This window comes from Hyla sarda, chromosome 5 (genome assembly GCF_029499605.1).
Source record: "Hyla sarda isolate aHylSar1 chromosome 5, aHylSar1.hap1, whole genome shotgun sequence".
In the NCBI taxonomy this organism is placed as follows: Eukaryota; Metazoa; Chordata; class Amphibia; order Anura; family Hylidae; genus Hyla; species Hyla sarda.
The window spans coordinates 23921864-23945336 of record NC_079193.1 but is presented as its reverse complement, the minus strand read 5'-3'; the positions used below and the strand labels follow the sequence as shown (position 1 = coordinate 23945336).

At 44.5% G+C, this 23473-nt stretch overlaps 1 protein-coding gene across 2 annotated transcripts in view; it reads right to left on the bottom strand.

Annotated features, from left to right (window-relative positions):
- Positions 1-23473, bottom strand: part of CALCR (calcitonin receptor) — a 302356-nt gene that overhangs the window by 34895 nt on the left and 243988 nt on the right. For both annotated transcript variants that reach the window (XM_056519007.1, XM_056519008.1), the window contains exons 6-7: positions 16211-16302; positions 13682-13808 (exon numbers count right to left, since the gene is read on the bottom strand). In XM_056519007.1, the coding sequence (XP_056374982.1) occupies positions 13682-13808; positions 16211-16302 (219 nt within the window). The remainder of the gene's footprint in view (positions 1-13681; positions 13809-16210; positions 16303-23473) is intronic.

Here is a 23473-nt window from a genome sequence, read left to right as displayed (position 1 = left end):
TATAGTGCCATAATAGTCCCTAATAACCATTAAAAAAAAGCATAACAATACAATAGCACCCTACAAAGTGCAACCTTTATAGTGCCAAACAGTGAACATATAATAAAAAGTGCTCAGTTAATGGTACAATAGTGGAATTTGGAGTCTGGAATTTGAACCCAGCCTTATTTTACTGACTACAGATTAATTGCAATACCAGTACAGACCATGGACAAGAGTGGTGCTGTTTCTGGGGAAAAAAGTGGAATTCTTTCTAAGCTCAATAAACCCCTTGAACAACATTATTTTTAGTGAATGTGTTTAAGTGATGATCAGACACTTATCACCTATCCTGTGGATAGGGGATAAGTTGTTAAGTACCAGAGGTCCCCTTTAAGATGGGATCGGGTAATGGTTATTGCTCCCCTCCTCCCCCTCCCTACACAATGACCTCTATACAGGGCACAGAGCATGCTTAATGCTTAGGAAACCCTCCCATAGAAATAAATAGGGTCCAGTTCATTGTGCCTATGTCCATAGGGGTGCTGTAAAGGATATCTTTAAATGATACACAGAAAACTCAGGCAGGATGGCCATCCCTATTATAATGTACAAAAAATTTAATGATCAAAACGTGTCTCCCATTCACCATGCGGAGGTGGCCTAATTTCAGATGGGACCCTAACACTCATTTCACTCACCTCTGCTGGGCATATGGCCTCTGACTGGGTGACATGCTGGATCCACTATCAATTTAGGATCCCATCCGAAATGAGGCCACCTCCGCGTGGTGGATGGGGGACACGTTTTGATCAAAAAGTGCACTAAGAGCCTCCATTTTTTTTTTTTACCAAGAGTGCTGCTGCAACCTTCTTTTTTGTATACAAAAAATGTAATACATTTTTTGTAACAGGTTAGAAAAAAAAAAGTTTCTGCATCTGACATTTACAAACAAGGAATCATGGGACTTGTAGTTGGAAGGAAGGAACTTCGACAGGAAATAGCCATTAAACAAAAAGATAGCAGCAGCGTTATGGTAATCTCACAACACAGCCATTTAGCACGGATCCTTCCGAAACATGTCCATTACTGTCTGGCGGGTACATACTAAAATCACCTTATGGTGGTTAACCCTTTTTAACAGCAATCATGGCATGCAGAGAATAAACTAACAGATGTCAGACCTGTCAGGGGTCCAATCAGCACCCCCATGACACAATCATTGGGTGCTGATTGGTGACTATGGTAGCTGGAGACTTTAGACAGGTTGTAGTTGCAGGGCACAGAGTAAACTGATCAGTGCAATGCCATAGCATTGGATGGATCAGTAAAAGTAAACAATCGATTGCTTATATAGGTCCCCCTTAGTAGACTAAAAAAGTTAAAATATAAATTTATATGGCCCCAATAATAAAAGTTTGATCACTGTTTTCCTATGTCTTAAATCAGTGGTCCCCAAACTGTGGCCCTCCAGATGTTGCAAAACTACAATTCCCAGCATGCCTGGACAGCCGTTGGCTGTCCAGGCATGCTGGGAATTGTAGTTTTGCAACATCTGGAGGGCCACAGTTTGGGGACCACTGTCTTAAATAAAAGAGTTTAAACTTTAAAGAAAATGTGTACATTTTCAAACTATTAAAATATAATGTTATTAATTCCACATGGTGAATGACATAAATAAAAAAAAAAATAAAAAAAAAATACCCACAAGAATAAAACATTTTTTTGTCACAACACATCACAGAAAAAGCAAAAAATAAATAAATAAATAAATAAATAAATAAAATGTCCCTAAGTGGTTCTGTATATGGCCTAAATAAACATTATGGCTCTTAGAAGACGAGGTGTTTCACACCTGTCAAAAATCGCTGAGGGGGAGGAAGGGGTTAACCGGTTCTGTTTATATATATATTTATATTTTTTTATATGTTTTTGATGAAGCTGCAGGGGCCGCAGTACATTTTCCTCCTGAAGCATTAGAGAACTGAATAAATAGAATAATTCACTGTGTTTTTCGCTCTTCCCTAAAGGTCGAATTTACCGTGAATGAGAATTCCTCCGTAGGTCGGCGACCGATGTTTTGAAAATAACTATGGATTTACTTCAACGAGGCAGCCTGTTATTTAATGTACCGCTGAGGTGAAGCACAATTTTTTGTTAAGCTGAAAACAAACAATTTTAATGGTAATTTAATGTTCACCATAATTTTAGGATGTAAACAAGGAAATTGCGCTGTATGGTAAATTTTTGTTTCGCAACTTAGTTTAAAACTTTACAAGTGCAGTAATAGTTTCTAAATGGATCACCATTATTTTTAAAGAGGTACTCCGCTGCCCCAGCCTGAATGCTTGGAGCAGGCGGCGGGGGTCATGACGTAATGGCCACGCCCCTCATGAGGTAATGTCACGCCCCTCAATGCAAGTCTATTGCTGGGTCTATTAACCCCTTAAGGACTCAGGGTTTTTCCGTTTTTGCACTTTCGTTTTTTCCTCCTTACCTTTTAAAAATCATAACCCTTTCAATTTTCCACCTAAAAATCCATATTATGGCTTATTTTTTGCGTCGCCAATTCTACTTTGCAGTGACATTAGTCATTTTACCCAAAAATGCACGGCGAAACGGAAAAAAAAATCATTGTGCGACAAAATCGAAAAAAAAACGCCATTTTGTAACTTTTGGGGGCTTCCGTTTCTACGCAGTGCATATTTCGGTAAAAATTACACCTTATCATTATTCTGTAGGTCCATACGGTTAAAATGATACCCGACTTATATAGGTTTGATTTTGTCGCACTTCTGGAAAAAATCATAACTACATGCAGGAAAATTTTTACGTTTAAAAATGTCATCTTCTGACCCCTATAACTTTTTTATTTTTCAACGTACGGGGCGGTATGAGGACTCATTTTTTGCGCCGTGATCTGAAGTTTTTAACGGTATGATTTTTGTTTTGATATGACTTTTTGATCACTTTTTATTCATTTTTTAATGTTATAAAAAGTTACCAAAATACGCTTTTTTGGACTTTGGAATTTTTTTGCGCGTACGCCATTAACCGTACGGCTTAATTAATGATATATTTTTATAGTTCGGACATTTACGCACGCGGCGATACCACATATGTTTATTTTTATTTTTTTTTACACTGTTTTATTTTATTTATGGGAAAAGGGGGGTGATTCAAACTTTTATTAGGGAAGGGGTTAAATGACCTTTATTAACACTTTTTTTTAACTTTTTTTTTGCAGTGTTATAGGTCCCATAGGGACCTATAACACTGCACACACTGATCTCCTATGCTGATCACTGGCGTGCATTAACACGCCTGTGATCAGCATTATCGGCGCTTGACTGCTCCTGCCTGGATCTCAGGCACGGAGCAGTCATTCGTCGATCGGACACCGAGGAGGCAGGTAAGAGCCCTCCCGGTGTCCGATCAGCTGTTCGGGACGCCGCGATTTCACCGCGGCGGTCGCGAACAGCCCGACTGAGCAGCCGGGATACTTTCAGTTTCACTTTAGAAGCGGCGGTCAGCTTTGACCGCCGCTTCTAAAGGGTTAATACCGCACATCGCCGCGATCGGCGATGTGTGGTATTAGCCGCGGGTCCCGGCCGTTGATTAGCGCCGGGACCCACGCGATATGATGCGGGATCGCGGCGCGATCCCGCTTCATATCGCGGGAGCCGGCGCAGGACGTAAATATACGTCCTGCGTCGTTAAGGGGTTAAAGGGTACCTTTCATCAAAAAAACTTTTGATATATTATAGATTAATGTATGCAGAATTACTTTCTAATAGCATGTTATTAAAAAATGTGCTTCTTTCTATTTAATTTTCCACTTTGAAAAAATGACCACTAGGGGTCTCCCTACCAGTCCTTATTTATAGATTTCAGACTCATGCTGGAGTCCTAAATCTCAGACTGCAGCCGGGACACAGACAAGCTCAACACTGCTCCCTGGCAGTGAGCAGTGCTGAGTTTGTGTTCTGGCTGCAGTCTGAGATTTAGGACTCCAACATGAGTCTGAAATCTATAAAGAAGGACTGGTAGGGAGACCCCTAGTGGTCATTTTTTCAAAGTGGAAAATTAAATAGAAAGAAGCACATTTTTTAATAACATGCTATTAGAAAGTTATTCTGCATACATTAATCTATAATATATCAAAAGTTTTTTTGATGAAAGGTACCCTTTAACTTGCATTGTGGGGGCATGGAATGACATCACGAGGGGGTGGCCACTACGTCATGACCCCCACCACCCGCACCCAGTGTTCTAAATGAATGCCAGTTGCTGCACAGAGATCGCGGGGGGTCCTAGCTCCCAGACCTCCGTGATCAGACATCTTATCCCCTATCCTTTGGATAGGGGATAAGATGTCTAGGGGCCGAGTACCCCTTCAAAAGAAATTTGTCAACTAGAATGCCTGAGGCGGGTGCTTCGGATACTGGGTAACTTTTATGCAACGTGCAGAGCGGCGCCCCATCAAGAAAGCGCTCTAGGCGGCTGCCTATTTTGCCTCTTGGCAGAGCCGGCCCTGCCTGGAGGGCTACAGTTTGAGACCACTGTTCTATAGTATAACAAAACATTCGACATCCTTATTTCTTACTTTTTACTCCACTTCCAAGCTTTACATTTACAGCAACAACAGGAACTCCAATGTGGTGACGGGATTGAGAGCGCAGGACAACCAGGTAAAACGAAAAGAGGTTTATTCACCCATGATGCAACGCGTTTCACAGATAGACTGCTTCATCAGGCATCCTGATGAAGCAGTCTATCTGTGAAACGCGTTGCATCATAATATCACACCACGGAGCGATGTCTATTTTCTATCTTAAGCTTTACATTTGGCACAAATGAAGATTCCTCCCATCGCTGACCACATACGCCTCCGTTTTTCATAAAGCTCCTTATAATCAGATCCTTCATATTAGAAACTCCATAAAAAATTGTTTCTTTTATTTTTATGTTCCAGCAGCACTTTGCTGATCTCAGGATCATTCTTTACAATATGCCCATCTTTTTTTTTTATTAATAATAACCTTCGCTGTTTGTGCTGCTTTCGAGCACCTGGTGATAAAAGGCGAGGAGATAATGCCTTTGTGGCGTCCTTCTGTTCCATTCTTCTCCTCTCATGTCATATTTTGTACCTCGGTAAAAGACAGTTCAGTAGGATTGTTTATCATAGATCTAAAAACCTTTGCTCCATGTTTTCCGACCGCTCAATAAAATCCTCTACTTGGGTACAATTAAATTTTTTCCTCATGAATCGGCCTTTAGGGATATTACCGTATTTTTCGCCATATAGGACGCTCAGGCATATAAGCACCCAATTTTAAAGGAGGAAAATCTAGAATACAATGTAAAGTATAGGACAGTGATCTTCAACCAGCGGATCTACCGATGTTGCAAAACTACAACTCCCAGCATGCCCGGACAGCCGTTGGCTGTCCGGGCATGCCGGGAGTTGTAGTTTTGCAACATCTGGAGGTCCGCAGGTTGAAGACCACTGGTAGGAGGTAATACTCACGTGTCCCCGCCGCTCCGGACTCATCACCGCTCGTCACCGCTGCCCTGGATGTCGCCCTCCATCGCTGTCGCCGTGTCCCCGGGGTGTCCCCGTCGCTCCGGAACGTCTCTGCTGCCCGGTATCCTTGCTCTCCGTCGCTGCCATCACGCCGCTACGCATGCCGCTGACGGGATTGGATGACGGGACGGCGTGCGCAACGACGTGCTGACGACGAAGGAGATTGCCGGCCATGCAGGGGAACCTGGCACGGAGCAGACACCGAGGAGGCAGGTAAGGTCCCTCCCGGTGCAGCCGGGTTAGTGTCCCTTTCCCTTCAGACGCGGCGGTCAGCTTTTTGATCGCCACGTCTGAAGGGTTAATACAGGGCATCACCGTTAATGGCCGCAGGGACCGCCACGATTGGACAGGGTTTTAATGTGTATTTGCCGTATAAGACGCATCAACTTCCCCTCCCCCCCCCCCCCCCCAGTTTTGGGGAAGCAAAAGTGTGTCTTATACGGCGAAAAATACGGTACTTATCTAGGGCCTATGATGGCAACTACTAAGATCAATAAATCTATTTGCCTGCTTAGGCTTTACATATTCTCTAGTTTTCAATTTATCCCCATCAATGAATATTTTCAAATCTAAAAAGCTGATATTCTATTTTTTTCAACGTCTTAAAGGGGTACTCTCCTGCTAGACATCTTATCCCCAATCCAAAGGATAGGGAATAAGATGTCTGATCGCTGGGTCCTGCCGCTGGAAAACCTGCGGTCTCCGCGCAGCACCCAGCGTTTTGAACGAATGGTCATCACGCCCCTCCCATAGACATGCATAGAGGGGACGTGGCATGACTTTACGACCACTGCTGCCAGAAACCAGCGTTCCTTCAGAATGTGTCCCAGTCGTGGGACCCCAGCGATCATCAAACTCTTCCCCTCCATCAAGCGAAATTATCATGGATATATGTAACAAAGATATAAGTTTTTTTAGAAAGGCGATGTATCATACAGTATTTTAGACTTCCAATTGACTCTTAGCATAACAGGGAGCAAAATTTGTCCCCATCACTGTGCCTATAATATATCATCAAACCAGATAAAATCTTCATCTAAACAACCCGCCATGTATCTAATGATAAGTTCCTGCTGTATAGGATCTATGAGCGACGATGCACACAGCACTGTACGCATCACTGCCCAATACAATTATCACTCAGTACATTTCTTCATGCACTCAAGCCGGTAAAAGTGCAGTACTATGAAGGGGTGATGCACACAGTACTACATATATTGGAAAACACAAATCAGCTTGTAGGTATGTTCGGCAACTGCGGCAATATGGAGGGGATGGCATTGGGGCTAGGCTTCTACTGCAGCATAGACATGTGGCAGTGCTCAGGCTATGAAAAGTATATGGATATTCACATGACGAACAAAAATATAAGCCGGCCACTGATCACTTCTTGTTTTCAAGCTTCTTTATTTATCTGAAGAAATACTCACATATCATGCTGGGGAGAGGGACATACGTCGGGGGGTACAGATAGGCAACAAGCTCTTTTTAGGGGCTGTATTCTAAAGAGAAATCAAAAAAAGAAATGCATTTCCTCAGATGTCACGACCACAGTGCTCTCTGCTGACCTTTGCTGTCCATTTTAGGAACTGTTCAGAGCAGCATATGTTTGCTATGGGGATTTTCTCCTGCTCTGGACAGTTTCTCAAATGGACAGCAGAATTCAGCAGAGAGCACTGTGGTCATGACATCAGAGGAAATGCATTTCTTTTTTGGATTTCTCTTTAGTATATGGCTGTCCAGGCATACTGGGAATAGTAGTTTTTCAACAGCTGGAGGCGCTCTGGTTGGGAAACATTGGTATAGTTTATGGTGCAACATTCCTGGAGTTAAAGGATTGGCTGGATAAATACGAGCCATTGCATTGCCGGTATTTTAAATATAAAAATACCGACATGGTGGCCAAAATACCGGCTGTGCCAGTAAAATACCGGCCAGGTGGCAACCCTAGCTGCATCGCAGCACACTGTATGTATATTTATGACAATTGATTGCTAATAAAGTTACTTTAAATCAAGAAAATAAAACAGCTGTCTACAGATGGGTATTATTTTCTTCTGAAGAGATTTCTGGCTTGGCATACATTCCCAGTCATGTTCTATGACACCTAGTGAAACTCTGACAGTAAGAGAAATCTACCCTAAAAGGTAAAGTAAGAGAACTGTTGGCATATCCTTTCTCCTCTGCAGAGACTGACAAGCTGCTGTATATATCTGTAGACATAACAAGCTGTCAATCACTATCCTGGTGGGCAGGAGGAGGTGGGAGGAGCGCTCCCCTCATAAACACATAACTATGAGTGTCACGGAGCTGGATGTGGATCCTCTACCTGTGTGGCAGATGACTCGGACCGTATCAGGGAGCGGAGTCTAAGGTGTCGCTGGTCTTCACCGCTGCCCGCCGCAAGGTAGGATGGGCTTGCTGCGGCAGGCGACACCCAGGTCGCTACCTCCGACACGGCTCGAACACACAGGTAGCTGGGCAAGGCGAGGTGCCAGAGGATAAGGCAGTAGCGTAGTCAAACGTAGCACAAGGTCAAGGCAGGCGGAAAAGGTGCGGAGTCAAATAACGTAGCGGAAGGTCTGGATACACGGGTAAGGCAACAGGCAAAATGTACACTTAATCTCAGGCTAGGGGCACTGAAGATCCGGCAGGGAAGTGTGGGAGGTGCAGGGTCTTATAATGTGGTGTCAGGGGCAAACATTAATTATGGGCGCGCTGGCCCTTTAAATTTTAGTGTTCTGGTGCTGGAGCGTCCCCGTCTCCTATGGCCGGAGCGGAGACACAGAGGCAGCGGAGCGAGGTGAGTGACGGGCTGGGATTCACATGCGGGGTGCATCCCGTGATGCGAATCCCAGCCCCGCTGGCAGACGGGGACCCCGGGACACTGCGCTCACGGCCAGAGCTTGCGGCCGGAGCGCAGAGCGTGACAATGAGTTTGCTGTATTTTTTTTTTTTTTGCGCACTTATTACAGCAAAATCTTTTATTTTCCATTTGGCTACTAGGAGTACAGGCCTGGAGATTATACATATTGGGGGAGAATTATCAAAACTTGTGCAGAGGAAAAGTCGACCAGTTGCCCATAGCGACCAATCAGATCGCTTCTTTCGGTTTTGAAAAGTCCTCTGAAAAATGAAAGAAGTGATTTGATTGGTTGCTATGGGCAACTGGTTGACTTTTTCTCTGGACAGGTTATGATAAATCTCCCCATTGCTCTCATATAGGACAATGTATTACATCTGACAGAGCTGCTTTAAAGGGGTACTCCACCCCTAGACATCTTATCCCCTATCCAGAGGATAGGGGATAAGTTGTCTGATCCCATAGACTTGCATTGAGGGGACGGGGCGTGACGTCACATGGGGGCGGAGTCATGACGTCACGGACTTCCGTTCCCGTGGTCGCGACCCAGACCCTCCAGCGCTTCCGGACATGAAACAGGTGGGTGCCGCATGCTATATTGCGGGGGTCCCCAGCGGCGGGACCCCCGCGATCAGGCATCTTATCCCCTATCCTTTGGATAGACGATAAGATGTCTAGGGGTGGAGTACCCCTTTAAAGGGCTTATATTTTTTTAATCTTGTGTTTATATTGGCATAAAAACTTTATTTTGTGTTGAATTTTTGAAGACTGTGAGAACTATCTGGTGGAATGAAAATGTAAAACTACATGCAAATTCTGAACTTTAGCGTAGAGTCGCCATATGGGAGAGATTATGATGATATTAAACATGGACTGTTTGCCTTCATCTGAACACCATGCTTCCGAGTAGTGAGTCTTCCATATGTGGTGTCCCGGTACCGTATTGTATACGTTACCTTTATAGAGGTCCCCATAGTCAGAGTCCTTAGGATGTCGGGGTCCCTCTTCTGTAGTTTTCCCCTTGTCACCTCTCAGTTAGTCAATGACTATAAGGAAGTTCTTATCAATATAAGTATAAGTATATAAAAACACCCTAAATACCCTACACTCCCACAAGGCTTTATACCAATTCCGCCTCCACACATACTAGAATAATTTGACTTGTGTGCCTGTACTGAGGTAGCCGTGGACACTCCTGTAGACTGCTTCTTTTCTGTCTTACCACAGTGCTCTCTGCTGACACCTCTGTCCATGTCAGGAACTGTCCAGAGCAGGAGAGGATTGCTATGGAGATTTTCTCCTGCTCTGGACAGTTCCTGACATGGACAGAAGTGTCAGCAGAGAGCACTGTGGTCAGACAGAAAAAAAAATTCAAAAAGTAAAGAACTTCCTCTGGAGTATAAAGCAGCTGATAAGTACTGGAAGGATTAAGATTTTTAAATAGAAGTAATTTACAAATCTGTTTAACTTTCTGGTACCCATTGATTTAAAAAAAAAAAAATGTTTTCCACTGGAGTACCCCTTTAACGTTTGTACTACTGCATCAGATGAATGATGCCTTGGTCATGTGATTTTCCCTAAACCAATAAAAATACATGAATAGAAGAAGATATGTAGCACTCACTGCTCCAGACATCTACACATATGGAGGACCGGACTCACGGGGAGGCATCAGAAGACGCTTTCGGAGTGCTCTGAGGCATTCAAAGACATCTGTAGCGGTGAGTGCTACTATCTTCTTCTAATGTATATTTATGCCCCGTACTTACCTCAGTATACGGTTTGGCACCCTGCGGATTGTCACATGATTCTCTGTCAGGTAGCCATTACCCACTGGATCATCATGTGAACTGTGGCTGGCATTCTGGATTTTAGTGCTCTCCCCCACTCCTGTCTTTTTTCTCTCCCTAAACCAATTGTGGTGGCCCAGTACAAGAGTTATACCCCTGTACCTTTGCTACCCTGTCAGGCAGCCTCCCTACAGTGTTCTCTGGTCCCCCCTGAATCTGTTCCCCTTGCATATTCATTTGTATATATGTTATTCAGTGTATTATACCTGTAATGTGTTTTAGCTTTAAGAACAAGTGACATGTGATTAACCTGTTGTCATGTGATTGTTACCCAGTGAGGTACCAGTGACCATGTGACCAAAGGGTGACCTATGGGACCCCACCAGAGTCTCCCCCATATAAGCCCTGGGTGGAGCCTCTGCTCTCTCTCTCTTCCTGCTTAGCTGAGTTGCATTGAGGTAAGTCCTAGGTGTGTGTTTGGAGTCCAGAGGAGGCCTAAAGTCTGTCAAGCTGCCATGTATTCTCAAGTTCATTGCCCCTCAGGTCAAGTTGTGGTGTCCCGTACAGGACCTTGTCCTGTCCCTTGTGTTAAGTCCCCTCAGCTAGAGCTCCTCCATCTCCACAGGGCTCTCCTGCAGGGCTTGCCCCTTGGTTGTCTCATATAATTGTCTTTACATGTATAGTATTTAATGTATAGGTGAAATAAATGTATAGGACCTTCCCAGGGTCATGTGATCTTCAGTTGTGAATGTACATATGATTAAGGACCTTCCTGGGTCATGTGATGTACCCAGAGTTCACTGGGTTCAGGACTTACAGGTTTGCTAGCCAATGACCTTAGTCCAGCCCCCTATTATATAAAGGGCTGTAGTCTGTAAATTCGCTCTCTTAGTTCTGGACTATCAAGCAAGCACAATCCGCAAATCAGCATATCTTCATTCATCTCAACTAGGCCAAAGCCTAAAGAACCAGCAGCCACTAAAACCGTGAGTGATAAAGCTCAAGCTACAAATCCTGTGTGACTACTATTCCACTCAAATCTCATAATTAGTATCACCGTTGCCTGCTTAAAGCTCATTACTACCAGTCCCAGCAAAGCCTGTGAGGAACCTGCATCCCGGTTGCCTCAGGAGAAACTGTTTCATTGTAAAGACTGTTGCATAAAAGTTCATGTAAAAGTTTCCAGTTATCTCATAAATTCTGCTGTGGACATTCTGTTTATTATCCCTGCTGTTTGTGGGCCAGTTGGCGGCAGGATCTTCAATACTAAGCAAACCTCACCCTGGCATCACGACAATTAAGGGTTAACACCACCAGACCCTGTAATATCATTGCAACACCCCAGACACCACAAAGTCAAAGCACGGTAAGCTACAGAAGGGGTGAAGTCAATCATAGCCTGTCATAGTCAAGTCATCTTGTCTCAAGTCAGCGTGGTCTACATGCAAATCGCCCAAGTCCACTATAAATCCCAGCAAGCCCTAAGGTCTCTGAAGTCACTGGTCACCTCTTTGGGCCTAGCCAAGCTGTATAGACTGTTACACTTGTCTGACTCAGTAAAGCTGCCATTGTTCCGTAACTTGGCATCAAAGTCATTATTGCCCCCGTGCCTAGCCTAGGATCCAGCGGTATACCTTCGGGTGGTATTGAGGATGAACCATGCCCTGGCGTCACAGACACAAGTGGTTAATGCTATCTGCCCCTAGGGTAATTCCATCTGCCCTGCATCACACCCTCTACCGCACAATGTTTGTGGAAAAACACACTTTTGAAAATATCTTACATTTTTTTATTCTTGGTTTGTACTTATTGCGATGCAAAAATATGTTCTCCATAAGGTCTCAATTCCACATTTGGCTTCCTTTTGCTTGAACAGTCATCATGGACAGTCATACTACATAAGCAAAGTCCGGTCCCTGATCGTTCAGTAGAGTTCTTCCTTGGCCGCCGCTCCCATCACTACGTTATATATTGCCAATTATCTACTTCATTGAGTGTGATAATGAGAAAAGCCAAACGGACTCCAATGTCATTTGTTCTACTCCGATAGAAGTGTATAGATCCGGACGCCCCCGCCATACATTTAATATACATTGCAGGGCCGCTTGGATCTAAAACTTTACGGGGACTATAATGACTTTACTTCTAACCATGACTGATGGAATTGAACCTACAAATCTAAATTGTCCTGCTTGACATTCCTGGGTGCGGGTATAAGCCAGGATAGATGCGTCTGAACACGGAACAAGACGCTGACATATGGCATCTTAATTGAAATCGTTTGGAACCCACCAAACTTCAAGTGTTCCTTCTATCTGAAGACGTGTCATTTATTAAATGCCTATAGTGTTTATGTAACGGAAGAAGGATTTACATCAATCATGGAATAATGAAAATGAATTCTTATCCACGCTGGTGCATGGAGCCTGGAGGGCAGGGTATGACCTGCATGTGCTTCTGCATAGTAAGTGAGGTAATTAGAGATTAGCGAATTTACAGTAAATTCGATTCGTCACAAACTTCTCGGCTCGGCAGTTGATTACTTTTCCTGCGTCAATTAGTTCAGCCTTCAGGTGCTCCGGTGGGCTGGAAAAGGTGGATACATTCCTAGGAAAGAGTCTCCTAGGACTGTATCCACCTTTTCCAGCCCACCGGAGCACCGGAAAGCTGAACTAATTTATGCAGGAAAAGTCATCAACTGCCGAGCCGAGAAGTTCGTGACGAATCGAATTTACTGTAAGTTCGCTCATCTTTAAAGGTAATGTATGTACACAGTGTCCTCACCAGCAGAATAGTGAGTACAGCTCTGGGGTATAATACAGGATATAACTCAGGATCAGTACAGGATAAGTAATGTAATGTATGTACACAGTGACCTCACCAGCAGAATAGTGAGTACAGCTCTGGAGTATAATACTGATCAGTACAGGATAAGTAATGTAATGTATGTACACAGTGACCTCACCAGCAGAATAGTGAGTACAGCTCTGGAGTATAATACAGGATATAACTCAGGATCAGTACAGGATAAGTAATGTAATGTATATACACAGTGACCACACCAGCAGAATAGTGAGTACAGCTCTGGAGTATAATACAGGATATAACTCAGGATCAGTACAGGATAAGTAATGTATGTACACAGTGACCTCACCAGCAGAATAGTGAGTACAGCTCTGGAGTATAATACAGGATATAACTCAGGATCAGTACAGGAAAAGTAATGTAATGTATGTACACAGTGACCTCACCAGCAGAATAGTGAGTGCGTCGGGTATAATAAAGGCTATAACTCAGTATGGGTATATGATCATGTAATACAGGTACAAAATTACAAAAATTTTAATGCAATTCTTAATATAATAGCCTGCAAAATTATGTTTCCAACATTTTGGTAAAAAACTACTGGCAACTTTTTACAGATTCAGTAAAAGGATTGTATAAACAGAGGTATTTACTTACGGGGCCCCTCTTTACGAGTTCCAAATCTGGTACCACAGCGGTGAGATGAACAATTGTAAACAGAGAATTCAGCACATAGGAGAAAAATAGGTTTTTATGAAGTGTAATTCTCTGGCAGCTGAGACTCCTAAAACACAGAAGATAAGCCAAGTTTAATTAAACTATTCCAAGAGAAAGATTATCATTTATACATACACGAAACACTAAAGTACAATCATATGGCACATGAATACTCCTAATCCAGGGGTGTAAATAAAGGAAAGGAGGCCTTGTGGCTAAAATGTGAATGGGACGAAGTCTCCCCTTGCTTCTTTGTTATTAAGGTGCCCGTGGACAGTGAAAATCCCGAACAGGTTCTCTTCAACTATTGGGATGGGAGGGGTCACACTAAGCTCTATCACTTTTCTGTTGCATGTGTAACAAAGTAACCACCTATTAGTGACGCTAAAGAAACCATTTTCAATTTATCATGAACATATTTTTTATTTTTATGTGACTATTTGTTTAAACATACTTTAAATATGCCATCTTTCACACTGGCTATTACTATTAGAGAGCACACAATAAACTGACACTTCCTGTTTTTTGTATGTCACTTGCCAGCTTTGCTGTATAGAATGGGACAGAGTAAGCAGAGTAATCTCATAAATATGGTATGAATTCGGGGAGAAAACAGACATGGTGCACATCTACAATCTTGTATAATGATCTGATTGCTTCTCAGCATAATATCAAAAACTAACAGGTTGTTAGTATACATTTTTGATCAGAAAGTACAAGCCCACTCGCCACGTCAAGGCCACCTATTTAGAGTGGGTCCCTAACGTCCCTAGCATAAAATGGCGTAGCACTGGGCGACGACCACCACCGCCGCGACACCAGTGCCCACAGGGGGGGGGGGGGGTCAAACGACCCACTGGCAGAGCGGCCCCAATGCCACTCAAACCAGTCTATGGGCCGCACCTCCCCGCAGACACGGCGCCACGGCAGCAACGGACGCCGCACAGCACCACACCAGTGTGAACAAGGTGTAATAGCTCACTTACCATGCTCTCCCATAAGTAGTAGTTAGCTACACAAGGGCCATTTCTTTCCTAGCAGCCTCCCAGTCTGACTGGGAGAGCATGGTAAGTGAGCTATTACACCTTGTTCACACTGGTGTCTGCGGGGAGGTGCGACCCATAGACTGGTTTGAGTGGCATTGGGGCCGCTCTGCCAGTGGGTCGTTTCCCCCCGTGGGGACTGGTGTCGCGGCGGTGGTGGTCACCGCCCAGTGCTACGCCATTTTATGCTAGGGACGTTAGGGACCCACTCTAAATAGGTGGCCTTGACGTGGCGAGTGGGCTTGTACTTTTTGATCAAAAATGTATATACTAACAACCTGTTAGTTTTTGATATTATGCTGAGAAGCAATCAGATCATTGTACAAGATTGTAGATGTGCACCATGTCTGTTTTCTACCTGAATTCATAAATATGGTAATTGACTTAAAGGGGTACTCTGCCCCTAGACATCTTATCCCCTATCCAAAGGATAGGGGATAAGATGTCTGATTTTGGGGGGGGGGGGGGGTTCCGCCGCTGGGGACCCCCGCGATCTCCCTGCTGCTCCCAACATTCGTTTAGAGTGCCGGGTGCAACGCCGGAGACTCGAGACGTCACGGCTATGCCTGCTCGTGATGTCACCGCCATGCCCCCTCAATGCAAGTCTATGGGAGGGGGCGTGACAGACGTCACACCCCCTTCCATAGACTTGCATTGAGGGGGCGTGACCGTGATGTCACAAGCCTCCGCCCCGCATCGCCAGTCATCCGTCACGGAGCGAAGTTTGCTCTGTGCATCGGATGTCTGGGGTGCCGCAGCCTATCCTTTGGATAGAGGATAAGATGTCTAGGGGCGGAGTACCCCTTTTATGACAACTCTGTTGTCATACTGAAGGCCTAGTTATGGCAGTATAGTAGCACAATATGGTGTATACACAGCTATGGCTCTGTATCCAGCTCTCACGTCACTCCCTGGTCTTTGGGAGCTGTACACCATCTTTTGCTGGAGAGTGGAGCCGATAGTAATCTATTATATTTCTATCATTCATTGCAGTCGCCACAAAGCACATAAACGCTGCTGTACTGCCTTTATTGTCCGTACAGAGAGGATGTGTCTGTCTCCAATATGGCTGCCGCAATGGAAACTTCTAGAAACGAAATAAACAGTTGCAAAATTTTGAAAAACAGAACCAACACATTATTCCTTTCCTATAACTTTCCTCTAATTATTAAAACAGAAATTACATACATGAGAAAAAACAAAAGAAAAATTTAATTCAATTCTAGTCTCGACTTACAAAATTACCTCTGTGTTTTGTGGGTTGCACTTGATAAATACACAACAAGCGACTTCCATTACCTGCTGAGCCGATGTGATTTGCGCTCGTACATCAGTATTCTGCCCCTTAATTTTTCCAATAATTTTAAACCCAGATATTCAGAAGCAAACAATTAGAATCGTAATTATGCATGCAGGCGGCACTTACTTGAAATAGAAGAAAATTCCAAGGGAAATTAACAAAGAGAGGATTGACAAGGTATGTCCTACTATGGCCATATAGTACAGGATATAGGCGTTCTAGGAGGAGAGAGAGAGAGGGGGGTAATGAAGGGCCGAGATAACGAACATTCTTCTTACATCAAATTAATCCGTAGACAATAGTTAGGATTAAGAATCAGTAATCATCTGTATATGTTTCTTCCTTTAGAATGTTTAACAACATGAACTAAGGCACCTACATACAGTAGTTGTCCTAATTGTTAAATATGAGCCATTTTGGGAGGATGTGCTGGAATTTCTGTCTGGATCAATTCAAACTTGATAGCCGATTTGGGTTTGTACAGGAGCAGAGACTCTTGTCGAAATATAAGCGTCCCTGCTCCTGTACAACAAGCAGTGGGGCATTCACTATAGACTTTGTTGCTTAGTTAACATCCATTGGACCTAGCATTTGAAGTAAGTGTATGTGACAATGCATACAGCATCTCCGCTTACCCCCGATGGCCTGGCCCGACGAATGTTAGCCGTGCAGTGAGATATATGTACACGCCAATACCACATTTTGTCACTGAAACTACATATAGGAGCAGGGACACCTGTCAAAGACAGAAATCCCTGCTCCTGCAGGCACTGTTCAGTTCACATTCACTAGACCAGGCTTTTCTCTGGGTGACCTGAACCATTCACGGGTCAAGTGCAAGTGATCTGTATGCAGTGTGTACCTCGCAAATGCAAAAATAGTCCCAGGAGATCTCTGGGCAGATCAGATATTATATCACCAATAACCCCTGAAGGGTAGAAACCCCCAAGTGGGATAAGCCCTCTAACTAAACATCACCCTTAAAATCAATACTTTAATAATACTCTTTATAATATAATTGATGTGTGGGTCACTGGTATTAAAGGGGTACTCCACTGCCCCAGCGCTCGGAACATTTTGTTCTGAATGCTGGGTGCAGGCATCGTGATGTCACGGCCATGCACCTCATGACGTCACGCCATGCCCCCTCTATGCAAGTCTATGGGAGGGGATGTGGCAACTGCCTCCCATAGACTTGCATTGAGGGAATGTGGAATCACAAGGGGCGTTGCCGTGACATCACGACCCCCTCAGCCTACACCCAGAGTTTGCAGCCACCACGCCCCCTCCCATAGACTTCCATTGAGGGGGCGTGACGTGACCTCACGTGGGGCTTGGTCGTGACATCACTACCCCCACAGCCCGCACCCAGCATTTGGAACGAAGTGTTCCGAATGCCGGGACAGTGAAGTACCCCTTTATAACTCAGTTTGACACTGATGGACTGTTCCTGTTGCTAGTTTATTGCATCCTCTGTGTCTTTAAAGGGGTACTCCGCCCCAGGACATCCTATCCCCTATCCAAATGATAGAAGATAAGATGTCAGATCGTGGGGGTCCTGCCACTGGGGACCCCCGGGATCTCGGCTACAGCACCCCGTTATCATTACTGCACAGAGCAAACTCGCTCTGTGCGTAACGATGGGTGATACAGGGGCCAGAGCATCGAGATATCACGGCTCCACCCCCTCGTGACGTCACGCGGCCGTGCTGTGATGTCACGAGGGTCGAAGCCGTGACATCACAATGCTGCGGCCCCTGTATCGCCTGTCATTACGCACAGAGCGAGTTTGCTCTGTGCAGTAATGAATGCGGGGTGCTGCAGCCGAGATCCCGGGGGTCCCCAGCGGGGACATCTTATGCCCTATCCTTTGCATAGGGGATAAGATTTCCTGGGGCGGAGTACCCCTTTAAATCCGAGTGCAGGGTAGTATATCCCCAGCTTGCTGCTACTGATGTGCCTCTATTTACCCTCTAAAAGGGCAGTGATGCTTCTGGTCATTCAGTTCTGGCCATAGAGAAGCCTTCCTAACGTTTCACCGGACGACCGGCTTTGTCAAGGTTCTAAGGCTCTATACTGGTGTCCCTTTAAGAGAAATCCCTCCTCCTGTACAAGATTTGCATGAAAAATATCCCAAAAATCCAGATATGGGAAATTTAGAGCAAATCTGAGTCCTCCAAACTGATTCACACATCTCTTTTCATTGCTCTCATGCTGTCCCCCAACTACCCTTCCTATCATGTTTTCCTGACAGTCCCTGGGCCCCCGCTGATCTACGCTTCCATATCTAGACTCGAAACCCAGGAAATGGCAATCACTGGCCACAAATGTCACCAGCTGTGATTGGCTAAAATGACGGTAGGAAATTAATCAGAACAGAACTTTGTACCTAAACAGCTCAAAAACTAAACAAAATGGTGGTCAAAGTTGGACATGTATTTTAATTGAAATCCTGTTTTTGTTACTTTTTTTTCATTATATAGTGCTCACTTTATATGTATAATGCACAGTATATGGAGTTGGCCTCTGGATAATAAACAATAATATTTTAAGCACTAGTATGATGTGACCTAGAAAGTCTCTCTGCATGTCCAACATTAAATGCATTTAATAAACCGGTAATAACATGTACATTAACACATTGCTGACATCTATAAAGCTCATGAAAAGTGCATTTAGATGTGGAAGGAGCTTTGTATCAGCGGGTGCTAAGTGCTTCCTGTCCGTTTCATGCGTCATTATGCATGACCATTTATGGCGTCCCCACAGATGGAAGCGTTCCCATATACTAATGATGGAGAAATTAGGATTTTATTGGATTTTTTTTATATACTGTATTTTATGTTACATATTTACATAGTACGGTTGAAAAATACATGTGTTCATCAAGTTTAACCAAGAAGGTGAAGGGAATGGATGAAGGGGAATGGGTGTGATTCTATATTTCTGCACAAGCATTAAAGGGGTACTCTGGCCCTAAGACATCTTATCCCCTATTCCGCAGCTGGGGACCCCCGCAATCTTGCATTCGGCACCCACCTCTTTGAGCTGCACTCCGCGCTGCCAGCTCACAAACTGTCGGGTGCCGACCACGGGACCGAAGTATCGTGACGTCACGACTCCGCCCCTGTGAGACGTCACCCCCCGCCCCCGCTATGCAAGTCTATGGGAGGGGGCGTGACGTCACACGGGGGGCAGAGTATAGTGACGTCACGATACTCTGGTCCCGTGGGCCTGCACCCGGCAGTTTGTGAGCTGGCAGCACGGCGTGCAGCTCAAAGAGGTGCGAAATGCAAGATTGCGGGAGTCCTCAGTGGCGGATAAGATGTCTTAGGGTTGGAGTACCCCCTTAATGTTATTTTGTTCTAGAAATGTATCTAAGGGTTGGTTCACACTACGTTTTGTCCCATACGGGAGCGCATACGGCAGGGGGGAGCTAAAAGCTCGCGCTCCTGTATGTTACCGTATGCGCTCCCGTATGTCATTCATTTCAATGAGCCGACCGGAGTGAAACGTTCGGTCCGGTCGGCTCATTTTTGCGCCGTGTGCGCTTTTACAACCGGACCTAAAACTGTGGTCAACCACGGTTTTAGGTCCGGTTGTAAAAGCGCATACGGCGCAAAAATGAGCCGACCGGACCGAACGTTTCACTCCGGTCGGCTCATTGAAATGAATGACATACGGGAGCGCATACGGTAACATACGGGAGCGCGAGCTTTTAGCTCCCCCCTGCCGTATGCGCTCCCGTATGGGACAAAACGTAGTGTGAACCCACCCTAACCCTGTTTTGAAGCTTTCAACTCTTCCAACTGTGACCAGTTCCTGAGGTAGACTGGTTTATAAATTTACAGTTCTTATGATAAAGAAGGAGTATCACCCCTGGAAACTAAACCTTTTTTTCTCCAGACAGAGGGTGTGCCCACTTGTCTTTTGAGGAGGTTTTACCTGGAACAGTTTTTCCCCAAAATTTTTTGTATGGGCCAGTTATAAATTAGTAGTATTTTTTCTTAAAGGGGTACTCCAGAGGAAAAACATGCTTTCAAATCAACTGGCATCAGAAATAAAAAAATAGAAAAATCTTAATCCTTCCAGCACTTATCAGCTGCTGTATGCTTCAGAGGAAGTTGTGTAGTTCTTTCCAGTCTGTGCACAGTGCTCTCTGCTGCCACCTCTGTCTGTGTCAGGAACTGTCCAGAGTAGAAGCATGTCTCCATAGCAAATCTCTCCAGTTCCTGACACAGACAGAGATGTCAGCAGAGAGCACTGTGGTCAGACTGGAAAGAACTGCACAACTTCCTGTGGAGCATACAGCAACTGATAAGTATTGGAAGGGTTAAGATTTTTAAATAGAAGTAATTTACAAATCTGTATAACTTTCTGGCACAAGTTGTTTGGAAAATATTTATTTTTGTCCCTTTTAAGCTGCTTGATTACTGTTTGGAAAACATTAGTGTTAAGTCATTGGGGGAGTCTTGAAGGTTTTTTTTAATCAAATATTTACCCCTCTGTATTCTTCACCATCCACACGTGTTTTAAAGTCATTTCAGGGCAATTGCCGGCATGCTGAGAGCTGTAATTTTGCAACAGCTGGAGGCACCCTAGTTGGGAAGCACTGGCATAAGTCATCCAGCTGAGGCTGCATTCACACCACGTTTTGTACATACGGGTGCCGGATCCAGCGGGGTGAGGGGTAAACCGGGCGCTCCCTTACCCCAGCCGGATCAGCCCGTGACTCCATTTACTTTAATGACCCGACCGGAGTCAAACGGTGACTCCGGTCGGCTCAGTTTTGACCCGTATGCGGTTTCCTGACCGGACCTAAAACCGTAGTTTACTACGGTTTTAGGTCCGGTCCAAAACTGCATACGGGTCAAAACCGAGCCGACCGGAGTCACCGTTTGACTCCGGTCGGGTCATTAAAGTAAATGGAGTCACGGGCTGATCCGGCTGGGGTAAGGGAGCGCCCGGTTTACCCCTCCCCCTGCTGGATCCGGCACCCGGATATACAAAACGTGGTGTGAATGCAGCCTGAGATGACTTGTCTTCAGAACGCATTAAAATGCAAATCCTGTCCTAAAACTTCTTATTTCTATATTACCTAAGACTCCTAAGACATAATAACTGATATCTAGGGTTGCAGGAGGAAAAATGAAAGCCCTGGGGACGACTCCTCGTGCATGAGAATTTCTTTGTTTTCATCATTCGGATGTGATTTGCAGGATTGTCCTTGGCTCGGAGAATGTTTAGAGTTCTCAGCGATGGGGCTTATGTAATAATAACATTCAACATCATGGCGGGATATCAATAGGAGACCACACGTGAGACGCTGCGGGCTCTACAGCTTGTGTTTAATTTGATGGGTACAACCAATGGGATACTGGTAGTAAATACCAGTAAAGAGGCCAAAATAAAGGTAGAGGTAGCCTACAATGGAGCTCTGTTTGAATCACATAGAAGCTCCTGTTCATCTACTGGACAGACTAAAGTTAAAGAGTTCACTGATACAGGTGCCACAGCTTATTTTTCTACTTTTAGTCTTTCTTAAAGGAATTATCCAACATAAGGTGACTTTAGTGCTTACCTGCCAGACAGTAATGGACATGCTTAGGAAAGATCTATGCTTGTCTTGGGGCTAAATGGCTGTGCTGTGAGTCCACCATAATGCTGCTGCTTTCTTTTGTGAAATGACTATTTCTTGTTGGAGTTCCCTCCTTTCAGCTACAAGTCCCAAGATTCCATTTTTGTAAGTGTGGGGTCATTTTTCTCCCTCCCGCACATCAGCCACCCACCCATTGCAGCACACCTGAGCTCCCTTCCATGCTGATATGTTCATGAAACTACAATTCCCTGCAGCCCTGTGTAGAAACATCTCCTTCCCACCCAGCAGTCGCTCCACCCATTAAAGCACAGACAGGCTCCCTTTCAACACCTGACAAGTGATGTCATTTCTTGGGCCAAACTACAACCTGGGAAAAGCTGAGACAACACCTATTTTGGATGCCCGTAAAAATGAACATCAGGGCCAAGATCACATAAGAATTGCGAGACCAGCCATCAAACACAGGAACAAACACTTTATTATGAACTACACTAACTTTACAGCCCCTGTAGCATAGTCAAATAAAAATTCCATAAACATGAGTGCTCTATAGTAATGGCGCTACCATAATGACCTCATGAACAATTACCTCATTAGTGTTTCCCCATTAATAGTGAAACCCACAGTCTCATATAGTGACCGCCACCGAATCCCTATAACATTGACACCTAGCAGCCAAAGAAGCCCATCAAAAGTGTTAGGCACAAATAACACAATAACGCTAAGAACCATAGGACCCCTATAAGAGTGGAGGCACATGACCCCCATATCAGTGACTACTAATATGTAATAACAGCCAAAAAACTCCCCAAAACAGTGAAAGCCATAGGGTTCCTCATAACAGTGACAGTCCATAACTGTGAGAGTCGTTAACTGCCCCTATTAGTGACATTCACAGATAGCTCCAATTACAGGAACCACTACAAAATCCCCATATCAGTGACTGCTACGATATCCCCCATAACAGTAATAGTCTTAGGCCTTCCAATAACAGTGCCAGTTATGGTTCCTCCATAACTAAGAGAGCCACAGGAACCCAACAACCATAAGAGCCATAAAACACCCATATCAGTGACTCCCACAGATACCTACAATACCAATGACAGCTGCAGGACACCCAACAGTGGTGACTGCCTCTACAACCCCATAACAGTAAGTGACAGCTATTAAACACCTATATCAATGACGGCCACAGATACCCCTATAACAATGACAGCCAAAAAAAAAACATACACAGGATTATAATGGTGGCATGGTATAACCATGAGAGCCATTAAGCCCGAATATCAGTGATGGCTGCAGATATCCCCAATAACAGTGGCAGCCACAAGAACCTTCATAACATTGAGAACCATAACATCCCCAATAACAGTGGCAGCCACAAGAACCTTCATAACATTGAGAACCATAACATCCCCAATAACAGTGGCAGCCACAAGAACCTTCATAACATTGAGAACCATAACATCCCCAATAACAGTGGCAGCCACAAGAACCTTCATAACATTGAGAACCATAACATCCCCAATAACAGTGGCAGCCACAAGAAACTTCATAACGTTAAGAACCATAACATCCCCAATAACAGTGGCAGCCACAAGAACCTTCATAACATTGAGAACCATAACATCCCCAATAACAGTGGCAGCCACAAGAACCTTCATAACGTTAAGAACCATAACATCCCCAATAACAGTGGCAGCCACAAGAACCTTCATAACATTGAGAACCACAACATCCCCAATAACAGTGGCAGCCACAAGAACCTTCATAACATTGAGAACCATAAC